At 35.8% G+C, this 17,955-nt stretch overlaps 1 protein-coding gene across 43 annotated transcripts in view; it reads left to right on the top strand.

Annotated features, from left to right (window-relative positions):
* The window catches only part of LOC149525630 (uncharacterized), a 484,863-nt gene that overhangs the window by 320,817 nt on the left and 146,091 nt on the right, over positions 1-17,955 (top strand). For 23 of the 43 annotated variants that reach the window (XR_016347244.1, XR_016347245.1, XR_016347247.1 and 20 more), the window contains one exon: positions 1,750-1,832. The exons of 1 other annotated variant lie outside the window; for it this stretch is intronic. Coding sequence is in view for 13 of the 42 variants with exons in the window: in XM_089770329.1 (XP_089626455.1) it covers positions 1,750-1,832 (83 nt within the window). In the remaining 29 variants the exon portion in view is untranslated. Of the gene's footprint in view, positions 1-428; positions 1,655-1,749; positions 1,833-13,926; positions 16,461-17,955 lie in introns of those variants that run through there. 19 more of the 43 variants (XR_016347223.1, XR_016347221.1, XR_016347224.1 and 16 more) reach the window with 5 other exon arrangements.

Below are 17,955 nucleotides of genomic sequence, written 5' to 3' on the forward strand. Positions count from 1 at the left end.
TGGAAACAGAGCCTCATTTTTTTTATCCCTGCAGATATTTTCTCATGAAAAAGGCTGTAATTAAGAGATGAATATGCAGAACTGCCTTTTTAAACTTATTGTCATATTGTGCATGTATTAAAATTCCTTTCCCATGTTTTTCCCCTTTTCCCTCCGTCTTTCCCCACCCCCATCTTAAACACAAGACTGCATTGTGTTGAAGAAAAATAGCTTTGCTGGATTTGGAGGCAAACGTAGGAGAGCTGAAGCAAATGTTGCTGTAGGAGGGGTGCTTAATTTCATTGTTGTATGCCTGCTTGTGGTGTGTGTCTGTGTGTGTGTGTGTGCGCGCGCGCCCCCGTGTACGTGCATGTGTGTGTGTGTGTCTGCGTATGATGAAAACTAGCCTGCTCACGCAGGGCCGTGCCTCCGTTTCATCATCAGCTCTAGTCTTCTCTGTTTCGCTAGCTCATACACTCCTCCTCTTTCCTAGCCAGATTGCTGTAGTCGCTCACAAGGGGGAGATTGGACTATGAAAAAAGGTTGCTGCTGCAGCTTGCATTCCTGCTGCAAGGGCCTCCTCTTCAGTCGGCCTTTGCCAGAGCAGAACTTTTAAAACGCTACACATAGGATCTTCTTTTTCTCTTCTTTATTTAGCCTTCTCCTTTAAAAAAAAAAAAAAGGACGTATTTTTCTTGTTTTCTGTGCTGAGCTTGGCTTTAGAGTATATCGCAATGTTGAGGTTAAAGCTACAAGTATTTTTACCACCACCCTGCTGATTCATTTTTTTTTTTCCGTCTTGGTTAAAGAAATTGATTTATTTGACTGAGCAATGAATCAGGATTTGCTAGTTTATATGCTGAGAGAATGATGGCTTTTATTTGTGGGTTGGTTTTCTTTCTAAGTACCAAAACCCTGTGCTGCTCATGGAATCAGCTTCTTTCGGTATATTTTTTAATTGCTTCAGGTATCTGTGCCATATGAACAAGGACGGATGATAGTTCTCTAACCCCCTTGTAATCTGACTATGGCTGAAATGGAAAATACTGTGAGGCATTTTTGTCCTTGCAGGGTTCCTCCTCTCCCTTTCATTCACTGTTTAGGAGGGAAAAGGGGTGTGCAGTAAAATGCTGTCTCTGGGACAGGTGCCAGCTCCAAGACAAAAGGAATAAAATAGGCGGTAAACGGGGAAAATTAATAGCCAACAAAAATAGCCATTGGAAATGTTAAGCGGCAACACTGGTAGAAGTGTTATTGGCTACCCAACCTTTCTGTGAATTTTGTAGATATAGGCTTAAAAGAGAAAGTTTAGGTATACTTTTTTTCTCTCTATAGGCATTTGAAAAGATAAGGCGATCTTTTTTTTTTTTTTGGACTATTGAATTATTCATAGTGTCAGCAGTGAAGCCAGGACCATTAGCATGCATCAGACATGCTGTTTGTCTGTTTGCTAACATTCTTCATTCAAGACTTGTTAACTACCAGACAAGCTTAACACGCTTCTCTTTCCCCCCTCCCCTTTCTTTCTCGTGCTCTCTCTCTCTCTCTCCCTTTTTCTCTCCCCCCTCCCTTCATGCCACCCCATTTAGTCTCCTATTGTTGTTCCTGGGAGCTGGCAGCCAAGGGTAGTTGTGGCAGGGAAAGCATGTGGACGAGAACTGGAACCCGTTGCTAGGTAAGGACCGCCTTCCCTTCTTCCAGGCCTGCATGCACTTGCACAATCAAGAAATACCGTGGAGCTCACTCAGTGTCTTCCATCTGCTTTTACAGGAGACTGCAGAACTGCAAGGTGAACGCATTGGCATCCTCTCTCCATATCTGGTTCCTGAGGCTTGTTCCCCACCATTCACAGGGTAAGATTCTTTCTCATCACTTAGATGCATCTTGATTGACATGTGGTAACATTTCACGTTTATTTGCTTCCACAATGTAGTGAGCAACTGGAGTAATTACCAAGCAGGAAAATTAAGTTTCAGAAACTCTTAGTGGATATCAGGAGGTTGCCTTTTGACTATGTATTTGTTTATTTTTAACCTTCAGTGCATGTCAGACCATCAAGGTTTAGATTAATTTAAAATGATGACTTGCAGTTTATTAAGGATGCAATACAGTTATTAATTTGGGGTGGGTCATTTTTTCTCCCTCTCAAGTCCATACCTCCCATCAACAGTCTGTTAAAACCAGACAAAGGTCGATCACAGCATTTATTTCTGAATGCAAATGTTCTAGGACTTGTGCCAGTCTTGCCTTCATTGATTACACTGTAGCTTCTTTGTTGAATGGCACTTTTATATTTTCCCCTTTAGATGTGGGGGTTTTTTTTAACAGAAGGCAGCTGAAACCTGAAAAGAAACAAAACAAAGTTGTGTGGGGCAAATTCAGATTTATATTTTAATTACTAATATGTTGCTGAAACTGTTATGTTCAGACCAATTATAAATACATCCAATCTTTAGTTATATTAGCCTCTCTCATTTGTGTGTGTGTGCTTGTGTGTGCATGTGTGTGCATTTATTAACTGATAGTTTTCAATGTTACTCAGTGATGGCCTTTGGTAATTGCATCCTACTGCAATTAAATTTTTCCAGATTGTCTTAGAAATGTGCATTTTGGCATACGCATTTTCGGCTTTCCTATGTATTGTTTCCAATTACTCAGAATTGTTCTAGTATAGGGGACACTAAATATTAATGAATTAACTTATACAATTATAATACCTTTATAATGTAATGCCATATATAGACCAGAACAACATGTGGATGTAGATGTTCTTGTCATAACCCTGAAACTCTTCTCAATTTGGCAAAGTCTTCACACTTAAGATATTTTAATACTATGAAAAGGCTGATATCATAATTAGTTTGTATTATTCATGCAGCCAGCTAAAATGTACATGTTGCAATACACAAGAATATATTATTGTTCTGTTGGAAAGAAATGCACTTTAAAGACATTTTGTGCAAAACCTATTCCTTCTGTATAGTTGTGTAACAGAAAATGCTTTCCTTTACACTGCCAAATGCGAAGGCTCAGTAAAATATTTTAATGTTTGCTCATTTTTATTTTATTTGTGTTAGTATGCTTAAGTAAAAAAAAAAGCAACTGAACCTGAAATGATTTATTTTTTAAACAAAAATAATTAGAATATACCAACTAATTTGTGCAAAGCTAGTTTTAAATTCAAGCCACTGACAATACTAGATTGAAACACTCCACATAATAACATTGCATTCGGGCTCTTTTATGGCAACAAAAACTACTAATAACTTTTAGTAGAAAAGCTGATTAAACTCCAAACCAGGCAGAGTATGTATTGGTGAAGTATATAGATCAAGAAAGGAGTTCTGGAATGTATGACTTAATAATAGCAAAGATAAAATTAAATTCTTCAAAGTATCATTTTAGAGGCTTGTGTGCATTCCATAGAACAATGCAAATAAAAAAATAGTTGGGGAGTTTAAAGCTCTATTATTTGTAGTAATTTTAGAATCAGAAAAAAGGTACTTAAAATAAAATTCACACCAAGGGAAATTCAAACGGCCACATGATACGTTACTTTAATAGTTCTATATCTATAGATTTTTTTCACTAGCTTGTAATACTTTAATGTTCTATTGTTGTTTACAGTAAATTGTTACATTGGCTGGATATAGTTTATAGCTATGAAAAAAGTAATAAAAGCAGAATTGATTCATTATTGGTTTATTTAATAGTGAACAATGTTCGAGCATGCTTTGACTTGATTTAGTAAAGCATAAAATCATGTGCTTTGTACTTTAATTGAAGGAAGAAGACATGAAAATTCATTCATTATGCAACTATTCTCATCTGAGTTTTTAAGTTTCAAATGATTTTTTTTACTAATATTTGAAATAAAATCAGTAATAAAAAAAACAAGTAGGACCCGTAGATTAGTGGCATATTAAAAATTACGCTCATGAGCTAAAATATTTAACTTGTGAAAGCATTTTATACTTGGCTGAGAGGTATTGACCTGAAGCTTATGGCATATGGATGTAAAATGAAAGGATGGATAATACCCTCTTTAATTAAAATATATCTTTTTTACTATCAATCAAGTTGTACATTTTTATGTACTAGTTTAAATTTTTAAATAATTTAGGGTATGCTGCTGTTTATAATAAGTGACTAATTTAAAAAAATCCTTCTTCCAGTGGTTTGATTCTTGTTGATAGTGTATGTAAATGAGATACATATAAAAATTCCAGCATTCCCTTTTCATATATCTCACTACAAAATATATGTTCTCTGAAATAATACTGATATGTGGAGAGCAGGAGATGCAACAGCTAAAGGTAAATATCTCCTAGGACTGTGAAATGCTGGCCTGAGAGCCAATAATATGTAAACAATTGCACGTAGATTGCAATATAACAAAATGAGGAAAGTACACAATATTTTACACAAATTGATGGATTATGATGTGACAATAACTTTCAAAAGTAATAAATTATACTTAAATCATTGAGAGCCAAATCTTGGTTTCCTTACTTAGGCAAAACGCCCTTAGAAATTACTGGAATTTTGCCTGTTTGAGTCCTGAAGGATTTGGGACAGTATAAATTAAGGAGGGTTTTTGTGTTTTTTAAATTTTGTTTGGTTTTTACACATTTCTCTGAAACGTACTTATAGTTCCTTGTTCTTGCCCTCATTACAAATCTAGTATGATATTACCAATATTTTATTTCATAATGGATATAGAAACATGGAGAGATTGACATAGGGCTCTTTTGATACATGCCAAATATTATTAAACATTCTTTAGAGACTAAAAATAAAATTAAAAAATAACAAAAGGAATATTTTCTTTCATTGAGATCTGCATATAAAACACAGTATCATTGAATCAGTGGTGTGTTTTCAGTGCCTGCCTCGCAAATGGAATGACTTCACTGTAATCAACCTTCATTCCATGTGACACTTGCTTTTGTGACATAATCAAGCTGTGTGGTGTCTAGATGGCTCGACCGCAAGATTCAAAGTCCCTTATGCATACCTGCTTAAAGTGTTGGAAGGTCTGTGATTCCTCCTCAGCAATCTAAAATGTGTTGTAACGAGACATTTTGCTCCTTAAGTGTATCACTTGCTCTCAACTTGAAACAGGTGCAGATAATCATCATTCTCTGCTCAAGTGAATGTTCTGATAGAGCTGTAACAATGTAACACTTTGTCAAAATTTTAATTTTTATTTGTATAGTTTGTCTGGGAAGAGCTACATTTGAATGAGAATCACAGATACACGTTTCATTCTTCAAATGGTACATGCTGTACAACTTAAAATGAAGAAATGTGTTACGTGTGCGTTGATACACTGCACGCGGTATTTGATTTGTGCAAAGATATTCATTCAGTTATTCTGCATGCTTCCAGCTAGATAAACTATCGATTGCAGCAAAAGCACTTAGACAATGGCGTACTACACAGAACCACTGTGGTAGACATCCTCAACATGTATAGGTACATAGCTGCTGGCAAATAGGTAGATTGAAAAGAGCAAGGCTGGATTTTTAAGTGCATGTGCTTTTGCAAGTTTTTTATTAGCATAAACTCTAAAGTATGTGTAAACCTCAGTTTTCTCATGTCTGTATTTATTGGGCCTGTTCTAAAGTCTACTGATATTCTTTGCCTTAAATGGGATTTGGATCAGGCTCGTTTGTGTACAAATATCAGGGGTTTTAGTGCATTGGAGTTTGCATACCTGCAAGTCAGTGGGCACAATAATTTTGTGAGGCACTTTTGTAAATCTGACCTATAAGTTTGTGTTCATGAATAAATCCATGTATGAATTTCTAAAGAGACTTTAAATCCATGTATGAATTTTCATGTAGACTCTGACTACTCCTGCCCACACTTAAGACAGTAACAAAACTCTTAGTTACTTCAGTAGGATCAAGATCTTGGTAAAGTATTTCATTTAATCAGTAAGGTAGAACACAACTCCGATTTTGACTTCCTCTCCTACTGGCCTTACTCATGAGACTACACATGTGAATAAGAGCTTCAGAATCGGACCCATTCATATTTCAATCTTTTTTGTGTGGGCAGGAGTAGTCAGAGTTACATGAGTTTCTTTCTTATGTGGTTAAATCTAAATCCTCATCATTTTGGGTAGCCCTTCTGAGAACCATTATTTTCTGAAGCTTAATGTTTCTAATTTTAATACTTATACACTCTCCTGTTCAATACATTTGAAATGTGTTATGTCAGACTGCAGGAATTAAAGGGTCTGACCCAAAGCCCATTGGAATCAGTGAAAGTTTTTCTATTAACTTCAGGTTTTGGATCAAGCATGCATACATAGCAGTTTTAAATTACAATGAGACCATTAGAGTGAATTTCTATGTACTCTTACTGTTCTCAGGACTCAGATGGAATTTATTCAGGAACATCATTCCCAAATATTTCTTAAAAGACATTGTGTGTCTACAGTGTAGCTTCAAAGATTATAAAGGATGATCCAAGGAGCTTCATGCCTCTGGTGCACTAAATTAGAGTTTTGGAAAGAAGCGGGAGAGGCTTTAGGGACATAATTAAAGCTGTGGCTTCCTACAAAGAAATTCTTTATTTAAATTAGAGCAAGGTTTTTGGAGGAATTCTAAATATTATTGACACCTTTGAATTACTGTTTATTGAACCTTGGCTGTCTATAAGAATACCATTACCTCAGCCTTCATGTCCGGTTATCTACCAGGGAAATAGCCAGCTCCTTCCTGGCCTTTGTGAAGAATTCAAATGATATGTTTTTTTAAGACTCGTTAAAAAAAATAGAAAAGTAAATTGCTTTAGACACTGATCACAGTTTTCATAAGAAAACATAAGAACATATTATTTTCGTCTTTATTAAATATTAATTTAGAAAATATTCATTTTCTATAGCTCTTGATTGATTATATATAACTGCGGGCTGATAATTCTGCAGCATTGCTCTCGCTCGCTAAAGTCTCGTGTGTGTATCTAGCATGTTGTACAATTATGTACGTATGCATATCAGTGTGTATATATAGTAACAAAAGGCAAGAATATCTCGGCATGTTTCATGGAAAAATCAAGAAGAGGAAATACATCCTCATTTTTAGTGATCAAAAATTTCATATTCTTTTTGTTTATATTTTGAGAGAAAATGTGAGTTACTTTGTATAACTACAACTACAAATCTGTTTACATGGTTAAGATTAGAAAAATATTTGTCATATGTAGTCTTGTTTTCTTATATCCTTATTTTATTTTTTCCTTGTTTCTGCTAATGGAAGCAAAAAGGAAAATGTACTAGAAAGAATTGTTGAAAAAAGGTGGAAAGAAATTGCAAACAGGTGTCATTTTATTGTTTGGTGAGGTGGCTAAGGTAGAAAAATATTTGGTAGTATTTTGGTGGTTTGCAATCATGGTAGGTCAAGTCACTTTGCATTCATAATTGAAGTCAGTATGTGTTCTGTATCACCATGGAGGAGTTAGAATGTTGAAGTCTGGCTTTGGTTTTGGGGTTTGTTTGTTTTTTGGTTAAAGTACGCAATCATTTTTCGACACAAAATATATTTGGGTTTCTACATAAAACTCAAATTTTCCCTCAAAACTTAAATTTTTACCTACTTGGTATAATCAACATTCAAAATTACAAATATTCACAAACATTTTATTGACAATTAATTAATAATTTCAGTCTAGTATGTGCTTTATTGATAAAATCATTTCAGTCTAGTAGTTGCTTCATTGATACACAAATGTCTTTTTGACTTCTGAATTCATTGGCAGCCTTTTCATATTTTGTCTTGTTTTTAATTGTAACTCCGTTAATGTACAAAAGGATAGGGAACACTATTTTATTGCAGTCACAGACTCTTGATTTGTATCTTTGTTTCTACATTCATATACAAAAGATTCTTATTTTAGAATTACTTTATTCTTAGAATTACATCTCATTTAAAAAAATATTTTAAATATTATAGCTCTTGTTCTCTGTTTGTTGTCCTTTACCATCTTTTTTTTAATTCTTATCAGATTTTATATGTTGACATTTGTTACACACAACAATTTATGTTTATTGTCTTGTTCATTTGTAGAAAAACTATGTCCAGTCTGTTAGGGCGGGATCCAAAGCCAATTTAAGTCAATGGAAAACCTCTCATTGGTGTCAGTGAGTGTTGGATAGGGCCCTTGAAGCAGAGTAACACTTACTTCTATTTAAATGAGTGATAGAGAAAACCTAAACTCGAATGAAGAGAGAGAGCATTTAAAGTGCATCTAACTAATATTAAGTGCTGTCTAGACTTACACAGTGCATATTGTGTTCGTGTGGTTTCACTTATTTAAACAAAGGAGTGCCAGAATGCAGCTGTCTTGTTATAGAGGACATGGATTCCATATTCTCCTGCCTTTAACATGCATCTCTCTGTAGTAAGGATCATGACGTGGGATGTGTATGCACCCAAATGAATGAAAAGTACATTAAATGGCCAAAGGAAGGCCTTATGCTCCAAAGACCCAAGGGTCATATAGTCTCATTATAAACTTTGCTGTGACTTTTTTTAATGCTATGTGAAAGTTAAAGCTTTTCCATCTCTCGGATAAACAGCACATTTCGTTTTTTAATTGAAATTTTAAGTAAATAATTTATCAGTTTACGTAATCTAATATTGCAAAGTTAGTGACTGATTTTTTTCCCTAACGGATGCAAATTTCTCATTTTAAAAAATTCTATATTAAATTATACAAAAAGACAAATTTTGCTGAAATGGTCACCTATACATTTTGTTTCTTAAATTAAGATTTTCAATGACATACTTTAGGTATGGCTTCACATTTTAAATTACAAATAAAATGTTGATATTTCAGTTCTGTTTAATGGCTTTAATATTAATTAAAATAAAATATAAGTTACCCCACTAGAATGTGTGTGTCCTACATTTGTATATGTATAGATATATCTTTGCTGTCATATACACACACATTTATGTGCATAGATCTGCATATACATGGACACACACATTTTCAGTGGGTGTAAATTACATTTAATTTCACTATTAGTTAGCATGTGTGCATATATACATGTCTGGAATATCATATTGAATATGTAAAATATGTATTTAAAATGGTAAGTTAATGATTTACCTCAAGATAACCTATAAGGGATGTTTTTCCTGTTTACCAAGTTTAAAATATTAAGTGACATATTTGTATTTTTGGCCCCAAAAATAATTTTAAGAGTCACAATTCACTGAATTAAGCTAAAAAGGCAAGAAAAAGCCTACTGGACTGTAGCCTGGTTCAATGATTTCAACCAACATGGTTTATACATCCCTTTCTTGAATTTACTAAAGAGTAATAATTTGAGTTATTACAGCAGATGTGCAGGAAGCTGCTTCTAGTATGGGAGAGCAAGCCATGCAGCAAGCATTGTAGTACATCCAGTGGAGGTTTTTCTTTACTATGAAAAGAGGGATTCCTCTATTGTGACTTCTGTAACATATGAAGAATGATCTCATAGTTGCTGATGACATTGTAAATCCATATTCCATAATTAGAGAGTCAGCATCAGGTCGTACCATACTCCATACAACAGTATCTGCACTCTACTGAGTGAAAAGAACAAAAAGAATTGAACATAAATACATTCTTTCTCCAAAATAGGCCTTCCTTTGTGAGTAAGAGAGGGCTATATCATATACATTCAAACCCAATGGTCATTTTCAAAATACTTTGTTAGATACATGACCATCAAAATTCCATCTTAGGCCTTTGTATTTCTGATATCTGCTTAACAGAATGAAGCAAAGAGTGCGCCAAAAAAAAAAAAAAAGGTGATAAGTAAGTATTAAATTCCAAAACAAAATCGGAAATTGTAACTTTCTATTGTCAAACCGGCTAGTTCCTGGCTTACACATCTTTTAAGTCTCACTAATGTCAACGGCATAGGCCATATTCTGGCCCTGTGTGCAGGGGAGAATTTCTTGTTTAGGACCCAAACCTGTTCATGCTCATTAATGGGTGAAGTGCTCATTACTATGAACAATCTCACTGTCCCATCGATTTCTGTGGGGCTAGTTGTATGATTGGGCCAGCAAATAGATTGTGGTACTATTTTGAAAATCATAATGAGATTTATTCTTTGCTGTTCCAACTTTCATAAAAAAGTAGAGCACACTAATTAAAACCAGGCCCTAATTCCTCATATATTGGTGTGTTTTTGATGCCAGTGATTTGGAGACATGAGCAAAGGGCTGAAAGTAGGGCGATTCTAAATTCTAAACTTATCTGTAGACCTGACTCACTGTAGCCTCAGTCAAGTCATTTAACTTCTTTTTCTAAGTTTCTCCATCAATAAAGTGGGGATCATAATTTTTACCTTTTGCACAGGTGTGTTATGAGAACTCGTTAATGGCTGAACATGCTGAAGCCTGATAAATTAATGCTACATTTTATATCTTAAGCCAGGTCTATACTAGACCTGGAAGGTCAAGTTAAGTACCAGTGACCGGAGCCACATTCAGTGTTTGGTTTAGTGGGTCTAACTAGACCCACTAAATCTAATGTCAGAAGATTGATCTTTGGTACAGAAAGTGAAGATGTGGCCTTAGAGCAGTTAGTTTATTTTTCTTGGTTTGTTTGTTTGTTTGTATGTATGTTTGTTTGTTTTAGCTCTATGAAAGGTGCATGGTGTTTATGAAATGTGTGGGTGCAATTAATATTCATGAAATTGAGGACTAGTAACAGGGCCCAGCCTTAGAGCAAGGTGAGCAAGGTGGTTGCCTTGGGCCCCATGCCTACAGGGTCCTACACCAAAATTCAGGCCCCTAGAGGCTGCACGGACCAAGGCGCCCCAACCCAGCAGGCTCCACTTGCCCAGGCCATGGTCTGAACTCTGGGCAGGGACCGTACACCATATCTGTGTGAGCTCCTCAAGCCTCTTCCCTGGCGCTCTGTGACCTGGGCAGCCCAGGAGCCTGGAGGTGGGGGTGAGAGTGAGGGTTGCAGCGGAACTCCTGCAGGGCCCAGGGCCCACTCTGCACCATGTCCCAACACTGGGGATGCTGTCGGAGCTGTGACAGTGCAGTTCAGCTAAAGTGGAACCTGGAGGTGAGGCAAGCTGGAACACAGTAAGTGACAGAGAGCCCAGCGTGCCCGCGGTTCAGCTGTGCCCTGCAGCCAACGTGCTTCCAGGCCTCTGAGGAACCAGCCACTGTGGAGCCCAGGACAGACAAAGCCAGGACTTGCCCCTGCTTGCATCCTGACGGGCTCATGTTTAGGGTGAGATTAGCCCCGGCCCCAACCTCTGAGAGCCCCAGGCCTAGGCCATGGAGTTCTGTGGGGCAGGTCATAGCCGGAGCCCACACCCGTCTGAACTGGGTGAGGGCGGTGCCGGCCCAGACCCCTTGCTGCTCCCAAGTACAGCGCACGGCCCAAGCTCTGCCCCACAGTGTATTTAATGGTTCTAACAAGTTTTATGGGTTACTACTTAATAGGCCATAATACATTTTTTGGGATTAGTCACACGTTGCTCTGCCGTGGCCCTTCGCTACTCCTAAAAATTCTGTTTTTGCACATTTTAAAGCAAAATTTTGGTAAACAAAAATATTAAAAAACATGGTCAAACTTGTTCTCCATTGTGAGTGATAGCTGGTGGGGCTGCCCGGGCTGGACTCTATGGGTGTGTCTAAACTACACCCCGCTGTTGGCAGTGCAAATGAAGCCGGGATTTAAATATCCCGTGCTTCATTTGCATAATGGTGGCCGCCACTTTTTTTCAAAATGGGGCTTTTCAAAAAACCCGGCAGTTTAGACGGGGCATTTTCAACAGAAATGCCCCATTTCAGAAAAAAGCGGCGGACACCATTATGCAAATGCAGTGCGGGGTATTTAAATCCCAGCTTCATTTGCACTTTCGACACATCTAATTTACATCCCTCTGCCGACAGAGGAGTGTAGTTCAGATGTAGCCTAGAACCCCTCAACCGGGTTTGACTTTAAACTGGAGCATCCTCTTTGGCTGGGCCTGACTAGCTACATTAGATTGCATGTGGCTACAATGTATCTTAGCTGCTATTCTAGTCCTTGGTTTATTTGGGGTAGGCACTTCTGATTATGCATAACTACGGTAATTTTGTGATGGGATCTAAAAGAACACTCCTTTTCCTTCCAAAAATCAATGTTAATCTTGGCCTAAAGTGGACTATGAAACTAAATTTTCATACATGGAAGATTAGTTGGGGCTCTTCCTAAGCTACAAGTTTCTACTTTCCACCACCATCTTGTACATTACTGTGTTTTGTACATATATAAGCTGTAAGTGTGATTACAAGACATGCAGTATTTTGCACACAGATACCTGAAATCAAAAATCTAAACGTAAATCAGAAGAACAGGGGAGAGAAATGATTAAATCACAAAATCCAATCCCATTCCAGTGAAGAATAGTACTTACAAATCATTAAAATACAGTGTGCTGTTAAGATTCTATTAAAGCATAAGGAAATAAATGAGATAATTGATTACAAACATATCCTTTGCAGGATGCATTTCAAATGTTTCCTCTAGTATAGCCATCTGGGAGGAAACTTGTTAAAAATGTCCTCTGACATATATTAAAAGATCTGTTGTTTAGTGATTTTTCCCCCCGGTAACTCCATTCTTTTCTGCCTAGTACTTGTCTGTTCTCATTGTGTGTGTGTGTGTGTGTGTGTGTGTGTGTACGCACAACAAAAACAGACAAACACTTTTTTCATATATATAGATGTACTAGTACAACTAGCATGAGTACTTGCTCAGTACAGTGTTGGCATTGTGTCGGAAATTACAGTCAGCTCAAATGAACAGGCTTCTTCAGTCATTCTGTCTCCAGTTTATTGTTGGTTTTTCTCTTCTCAAGGGCACAACTACTCTGAAGTATGCTCCCAGACACACATGTGACGCATGATTAAAAAACAGGCTTGCACTGCTTAGAATTTTACCTAGTGAAGGGAGCATCAGTAGTTCCTCAGTATGTTCGGCTTCAAACCAGCTAGCAAAACCTATACTATTTTTAAGTTATTACATAAAGCTAAATGCATTTTAATTACAGTTTTAACAATTAATTCATTTTTCTGTCTTTCTGCTAAGTATGTTACTTACATCCAGATCTTGCAGATGGTTATGCATGTGATGTGACTTTACGTACATTAGCAGTCCATTCAAGCTCAGAAAAATTCCCATGAAGTGTATATTATGCCTTTGCTTAAATAAGTAGGGTTTCTTCAATGACTAGATAAAGAGATCTGTTTTGAGAATAGTTCATCTTATATTTATAATCTAAAATATGGAAAGCTTATAGCCAGAATTTTCAGAATTTGCCCACTCATTTTTGGGTGCTATACATGAGATATCTAGGGCCTGATTATTAGAGATGTTAAAAATCTTCTGGGAGCTTTGGGTTATTAAAACTTCCAAGAATCAGCATCTATGTGTCTCAGATTGGAAGCACCACATTCTGAAAAATTGACTCAAGTTTATAATTATTTATTTGTATTTTTGCACCCGCTACAGTTGTTATAGTAAGACTTGTATAAAACTTAAGGTAAACACAGTCCCTGTACTTTGGAGCGTAAAGTCAATTTGAGACTAATGGGGTATAATAAACCCAAGGAAAGAAAGGAGCGGGAGGCTGAAGGACTGTTCCATTTGGACAGATTTTATGACTGTGTCCAGGGTAGCCTGTTTTGCCATGTTTTGTCCTGTTCGCACACTTGCCCTAAACTCTTGTATTTTTTTTAAATGGCTGCATCGCTTTTTCTTTCTCCTCCTCTCAGAATAGTCCCATATTTATTCCCAAAATTATTAGTAGGCAAGAGTATGGATGCAGGGATTGTTTTAGCTCCTGCATCTCCTGTGTCAGTGTTTGTCTGTGCCTGCCACTCATATCAGAAAAGACGACCACATTGTATTTTTCACCTCCTTCAGGTAGATGAGTGGTACACTCCAAGTGGTCAGCTTGCTCCACCAGGCTTTGAACTGGAGATTGAGAAACCCGCAATACTACGCTGCCTCAGAGGCTGACTGGCAGATTTGGAATTTGAATTTATATTCTAAGAGATACGGGACACCAAGAGTTCAGTTCCAGCAGCGATGGGATTTCTGCCACTGTGGCAAGTCTGCCACTGAATTAGAAATCCAATGAAAGGATCCAATAGACCACAAATCTATAAAGCTAATCATACTGAATAATGTACATACTTTACTTTATTTCCATCATTAAAGCAAAACTCTGCTAGCATGCTGTGATTGCACACGTAGTATAGAAATGGTAATTTCAGTAACTATCAACATAGATATCAGTCACAGAGGGGTAGTCATGTTAGCCTGAGTCTGCTAAAACAACAAGAAGTCCTGTGGCACTTTGAGTCTTTCAGATTTATTTAGGCATAAGCTTTTGTGGATAAAAACCACTTTGCCAATTGGGTTTCCACTCCATGTATCTGACAAAGTGGTCATTGCCAATGAAAGCTTATGCCCAAATCAATCTGTTTGTCATTTAGGTGCCACCAAACTCCTCGTTTTTATAAATATCAGTGTGAGATGGTGAGGCAAAAATATGAAATACTCCCCTGTTTTTAATCTTTTTATTCTGTGTTACCAGTGCATATTTTGTTTTCTGTAAAGTCCACTATGGGTTTTTGTTAAAAAACTGAAGTATTTTTTTGGAATGGGGTAGTAAACATTTATCCTAAAACCATGTATTCAGTGCATTGTTATCACTACATTTTTTCCTTGTTTAAATAATATGTCTTATTTGATTGTCTATAAATAAGAAACCCATTGGACATCAATTTTCATGTTCATATAAAGTGTTATTTTTAAGTTATATATATATATTTTAAAATGCACAGAAGCTTATTTCAGATACATTCAGTAAAAGTCCTGGTCCTCTATCCATTGCTGTAAAAAGTAAAACACATTAAATTCAATGGTTGTAGCATCAGGCTCTAACTAACTGTCAAGTGGTATTGTGTCAACTCAAACATTGTCACAACTGTACTTTTCAACAAGTGACTATTGAGTTTAAAGTGGAAAATAAGTCCATAAATAACCTTGATTACATAGTTAGTCAGAATTTTGTTTTGGAGTCATATACAGACTATGTAGTGCAATGCTATTATAATATACTAAAATGTATGCAATACTATACTGTTGTAGTATAATTTATTTAATTTGCCTCATCTGTGGTGCACTCTGTATTAAAGAGTTGAAGTTTTAGATTAAAATTTAGTTTTCAAGCAGAAAGAAACTGCAATAAAATTACTTGGACTACTAGTTTTTTCCAATGATTAATAGCAAGACTTGCTTGGAACTTAGTCTTTGATTTCCTCTGTTTAATTGTAGCCCTAAGTGAAATAGGGTTTTGATTTTGACTTACAGAAAATGTAGATTTGAGGACAGAAAAGTTTTAAATTTCGGTAACAATACAATTTCCCACAACAATCAGCTCATATTGTTTCAATTCAAAAGAGCTAAGGATTTATTTGTGTGGGAAAAAAGCTGTAGCAGCCAAGTTTCACATTTAAAACTGGAGAAAAAATCTAATACATTTCCTTCTTTTGACTAATATAAATTCTAGAATATTTAAATATATTGATAAACATTCAAGCTAGTTGGGGGGGAAATAATTCACTTTAATGACCCCAAAGCAAATTCTGCTCTATTTACTGGGATAAATCCAAAAGAATGCCCCTGACTTCAGTGAAGCTATTTCGGGTCCACACCACTATAACTGAGAAATTAACAGGGCCTTTGTGTTTAATTGTTTATGTGACAAAATGTCTTTTAAATTAATTTTAAAAAATGATAAAACATCTGTAATTGTTTGTGCACATCACTTGGGCTTTCAAGTGATGCGGCACAATATTTTCATGTAGACAGTTTTGTTTGGAGTTTACAGTTTGAATCTTCTATAAAATAATTATTTTTCCTCTATGTCTTTTGAATAGTACCATGCTTGGCATAACTAAAATTTAAATAAAAACATGAATTAGAATCAGTCAGGAGAGTTTTAAAAAATGATGTATGACATTTCTTGGATAATTTAATAAAGTAACATTTTAATATCAGGTAAGCTTTGCAGTTGTGCCACAGTCTAACAGTTTAATCAAGATACAAATCCAGAAACAAATCAGCAGTGTCTTTTATAAAGTGCTTCTAAATCCAAAGTAATTGGTACCAGATCTTAGTAGAGGAAAAGATTGCCATTTTCATCCTACCAGTACCAGTGGGTGTTTTTCTACAGCTGCATCACATAAAAAGAGAAGATATAAGAGAAATTGAAGGGTCTGGAACATGCATTCCTTCAGAGCATACCTTTTCATCAGTGCATGAGACTGATGAAAAAATCCTTTTAATTCAGTATGACGGTGTGTTGTAAATAACACAGTTTGCTTTGCATTCTTTATCCTTTCTTTCTGGTGGTAATAGATAATTTTAGATAGGCTCTCCTTAATTTTAAAGATTAAATATACTGCCAGAAATAGGTAAGAAAAAATAATAGTATTTACGTGCTATGCTATGGTGAAAAGAACATGGTGATTAACAAAAATATTTTAATTGATGTTTTTGTTAAAACATACAGTTCATTTCAAGGTACAGTATTGGTTGTACAATGTGCATTTTCAACTTTGTATTTTTTTTAAAGAAAGCATAAAACATTTATTTACATTTATATGAGCATATATAAGCTATAGACTGAAATTGTGCATTCTAACAGCACAGATGGAGTATTCTGTCATTAAAACTGTTTGTTGCTTGTTGGAACATGGAGCATATTTTTATCGTAGCATCAACAATTTCTAAGAAATGAGGTCAAAATAAACAGGTTGCACTTGGATACAAGAACAATCTGGAAAATAATCTAAAAAAGCACTGCATCAGCATAAATATATATTTAGATAGGCACACATGTTTTATAACAAGATCTTGCCATTTCTTTTATTTGGTAGAGAACATATGCAGTTAAGTTTAGATGTACACATATATATGTATGCAATGCAACACATCCATTATTTTAAGTACCAAATGAAATTTATATATAACACCCTTGCAAAATTTCTCTAAGCATGAGTAAAGCAGTGATGATGTTATGGTAGATGCAGAGCATTTTTAAATAATCATGTTGAAAATGTTTCCTTGATAGGGATCTTATCCTGCAAGTAGACACACAAATACACTTACACATGTGGTCACTTCAATGTCAATGGGATCTCTTGCATGAGTAAAATTAATTAGAAGTGTGTTTGCAGGACCAGGAGTAAAATTCTAGTCTTTTTTAAACAAATGTGTGTTCTACAGTTGACCTCAGTGATGCAAAGATTTCATCCCTAGTGTTTAAAAAAGCCCAAAAAGTTTCCATATAATGGGACAAATACTTACGATAACTTTTGGCTTGAGTAGAGACATAAATCGTTACATTTCTTCAGCTCAGGAAAAGTTTCTATAACCACATTCATTTATAGCTAGCTACTAAGATTTGCCTAGTCATGGTACAGTTATGTTTCTTTTCTTGGCTTTTAAAAATTATAATGATCTCTTTTTATTGTTATTCTGAGGTGGACACGTTGTTCTAGCATGGGCATGCATGTACACACAGCATCCTTTACAATAAAATCAGTTTTCCCTATCTCCTCCACTGAATAATCTGATTCATATGCATTCAAACAGCTGTTTCTGCAAGTAAACTATTTGTGTTTAGTACAAATACTGTGAAAGCTATGAGAATTTACAGAACAATATTAACAAACTAGCTTTATTTATTTAAAAGAAAAAAAATTCTGAATTCTCCATTGTTCTCTGCTTTTCCCATTTGCCTCTGAAGTAACTTTTGGTGCTGGCAAGGTCTCCTGCAGACCATCTGGTGCTAGAATGATTTTATCGTCCTTCCTTATCTTCCGCATCCATCTTTGTACCTTAGCCATCTTAGGATTAGTAGAACTTCGAGAACACATT

Source organism: Pelodiscus sinensis, chromosome 1, assembly GCF_052426305.1.
Source record: "Pelodiscus sinensis isolate ZL-2025 chromosome 1, ASM5242630v1, whole genome shotgun sequence".
Taxonomy (NCBI): Eukaryota; Metazoa; Chordata; order Testudines; family Trionychidae; genus Pelodiscus; species Pelodiscus sinensis.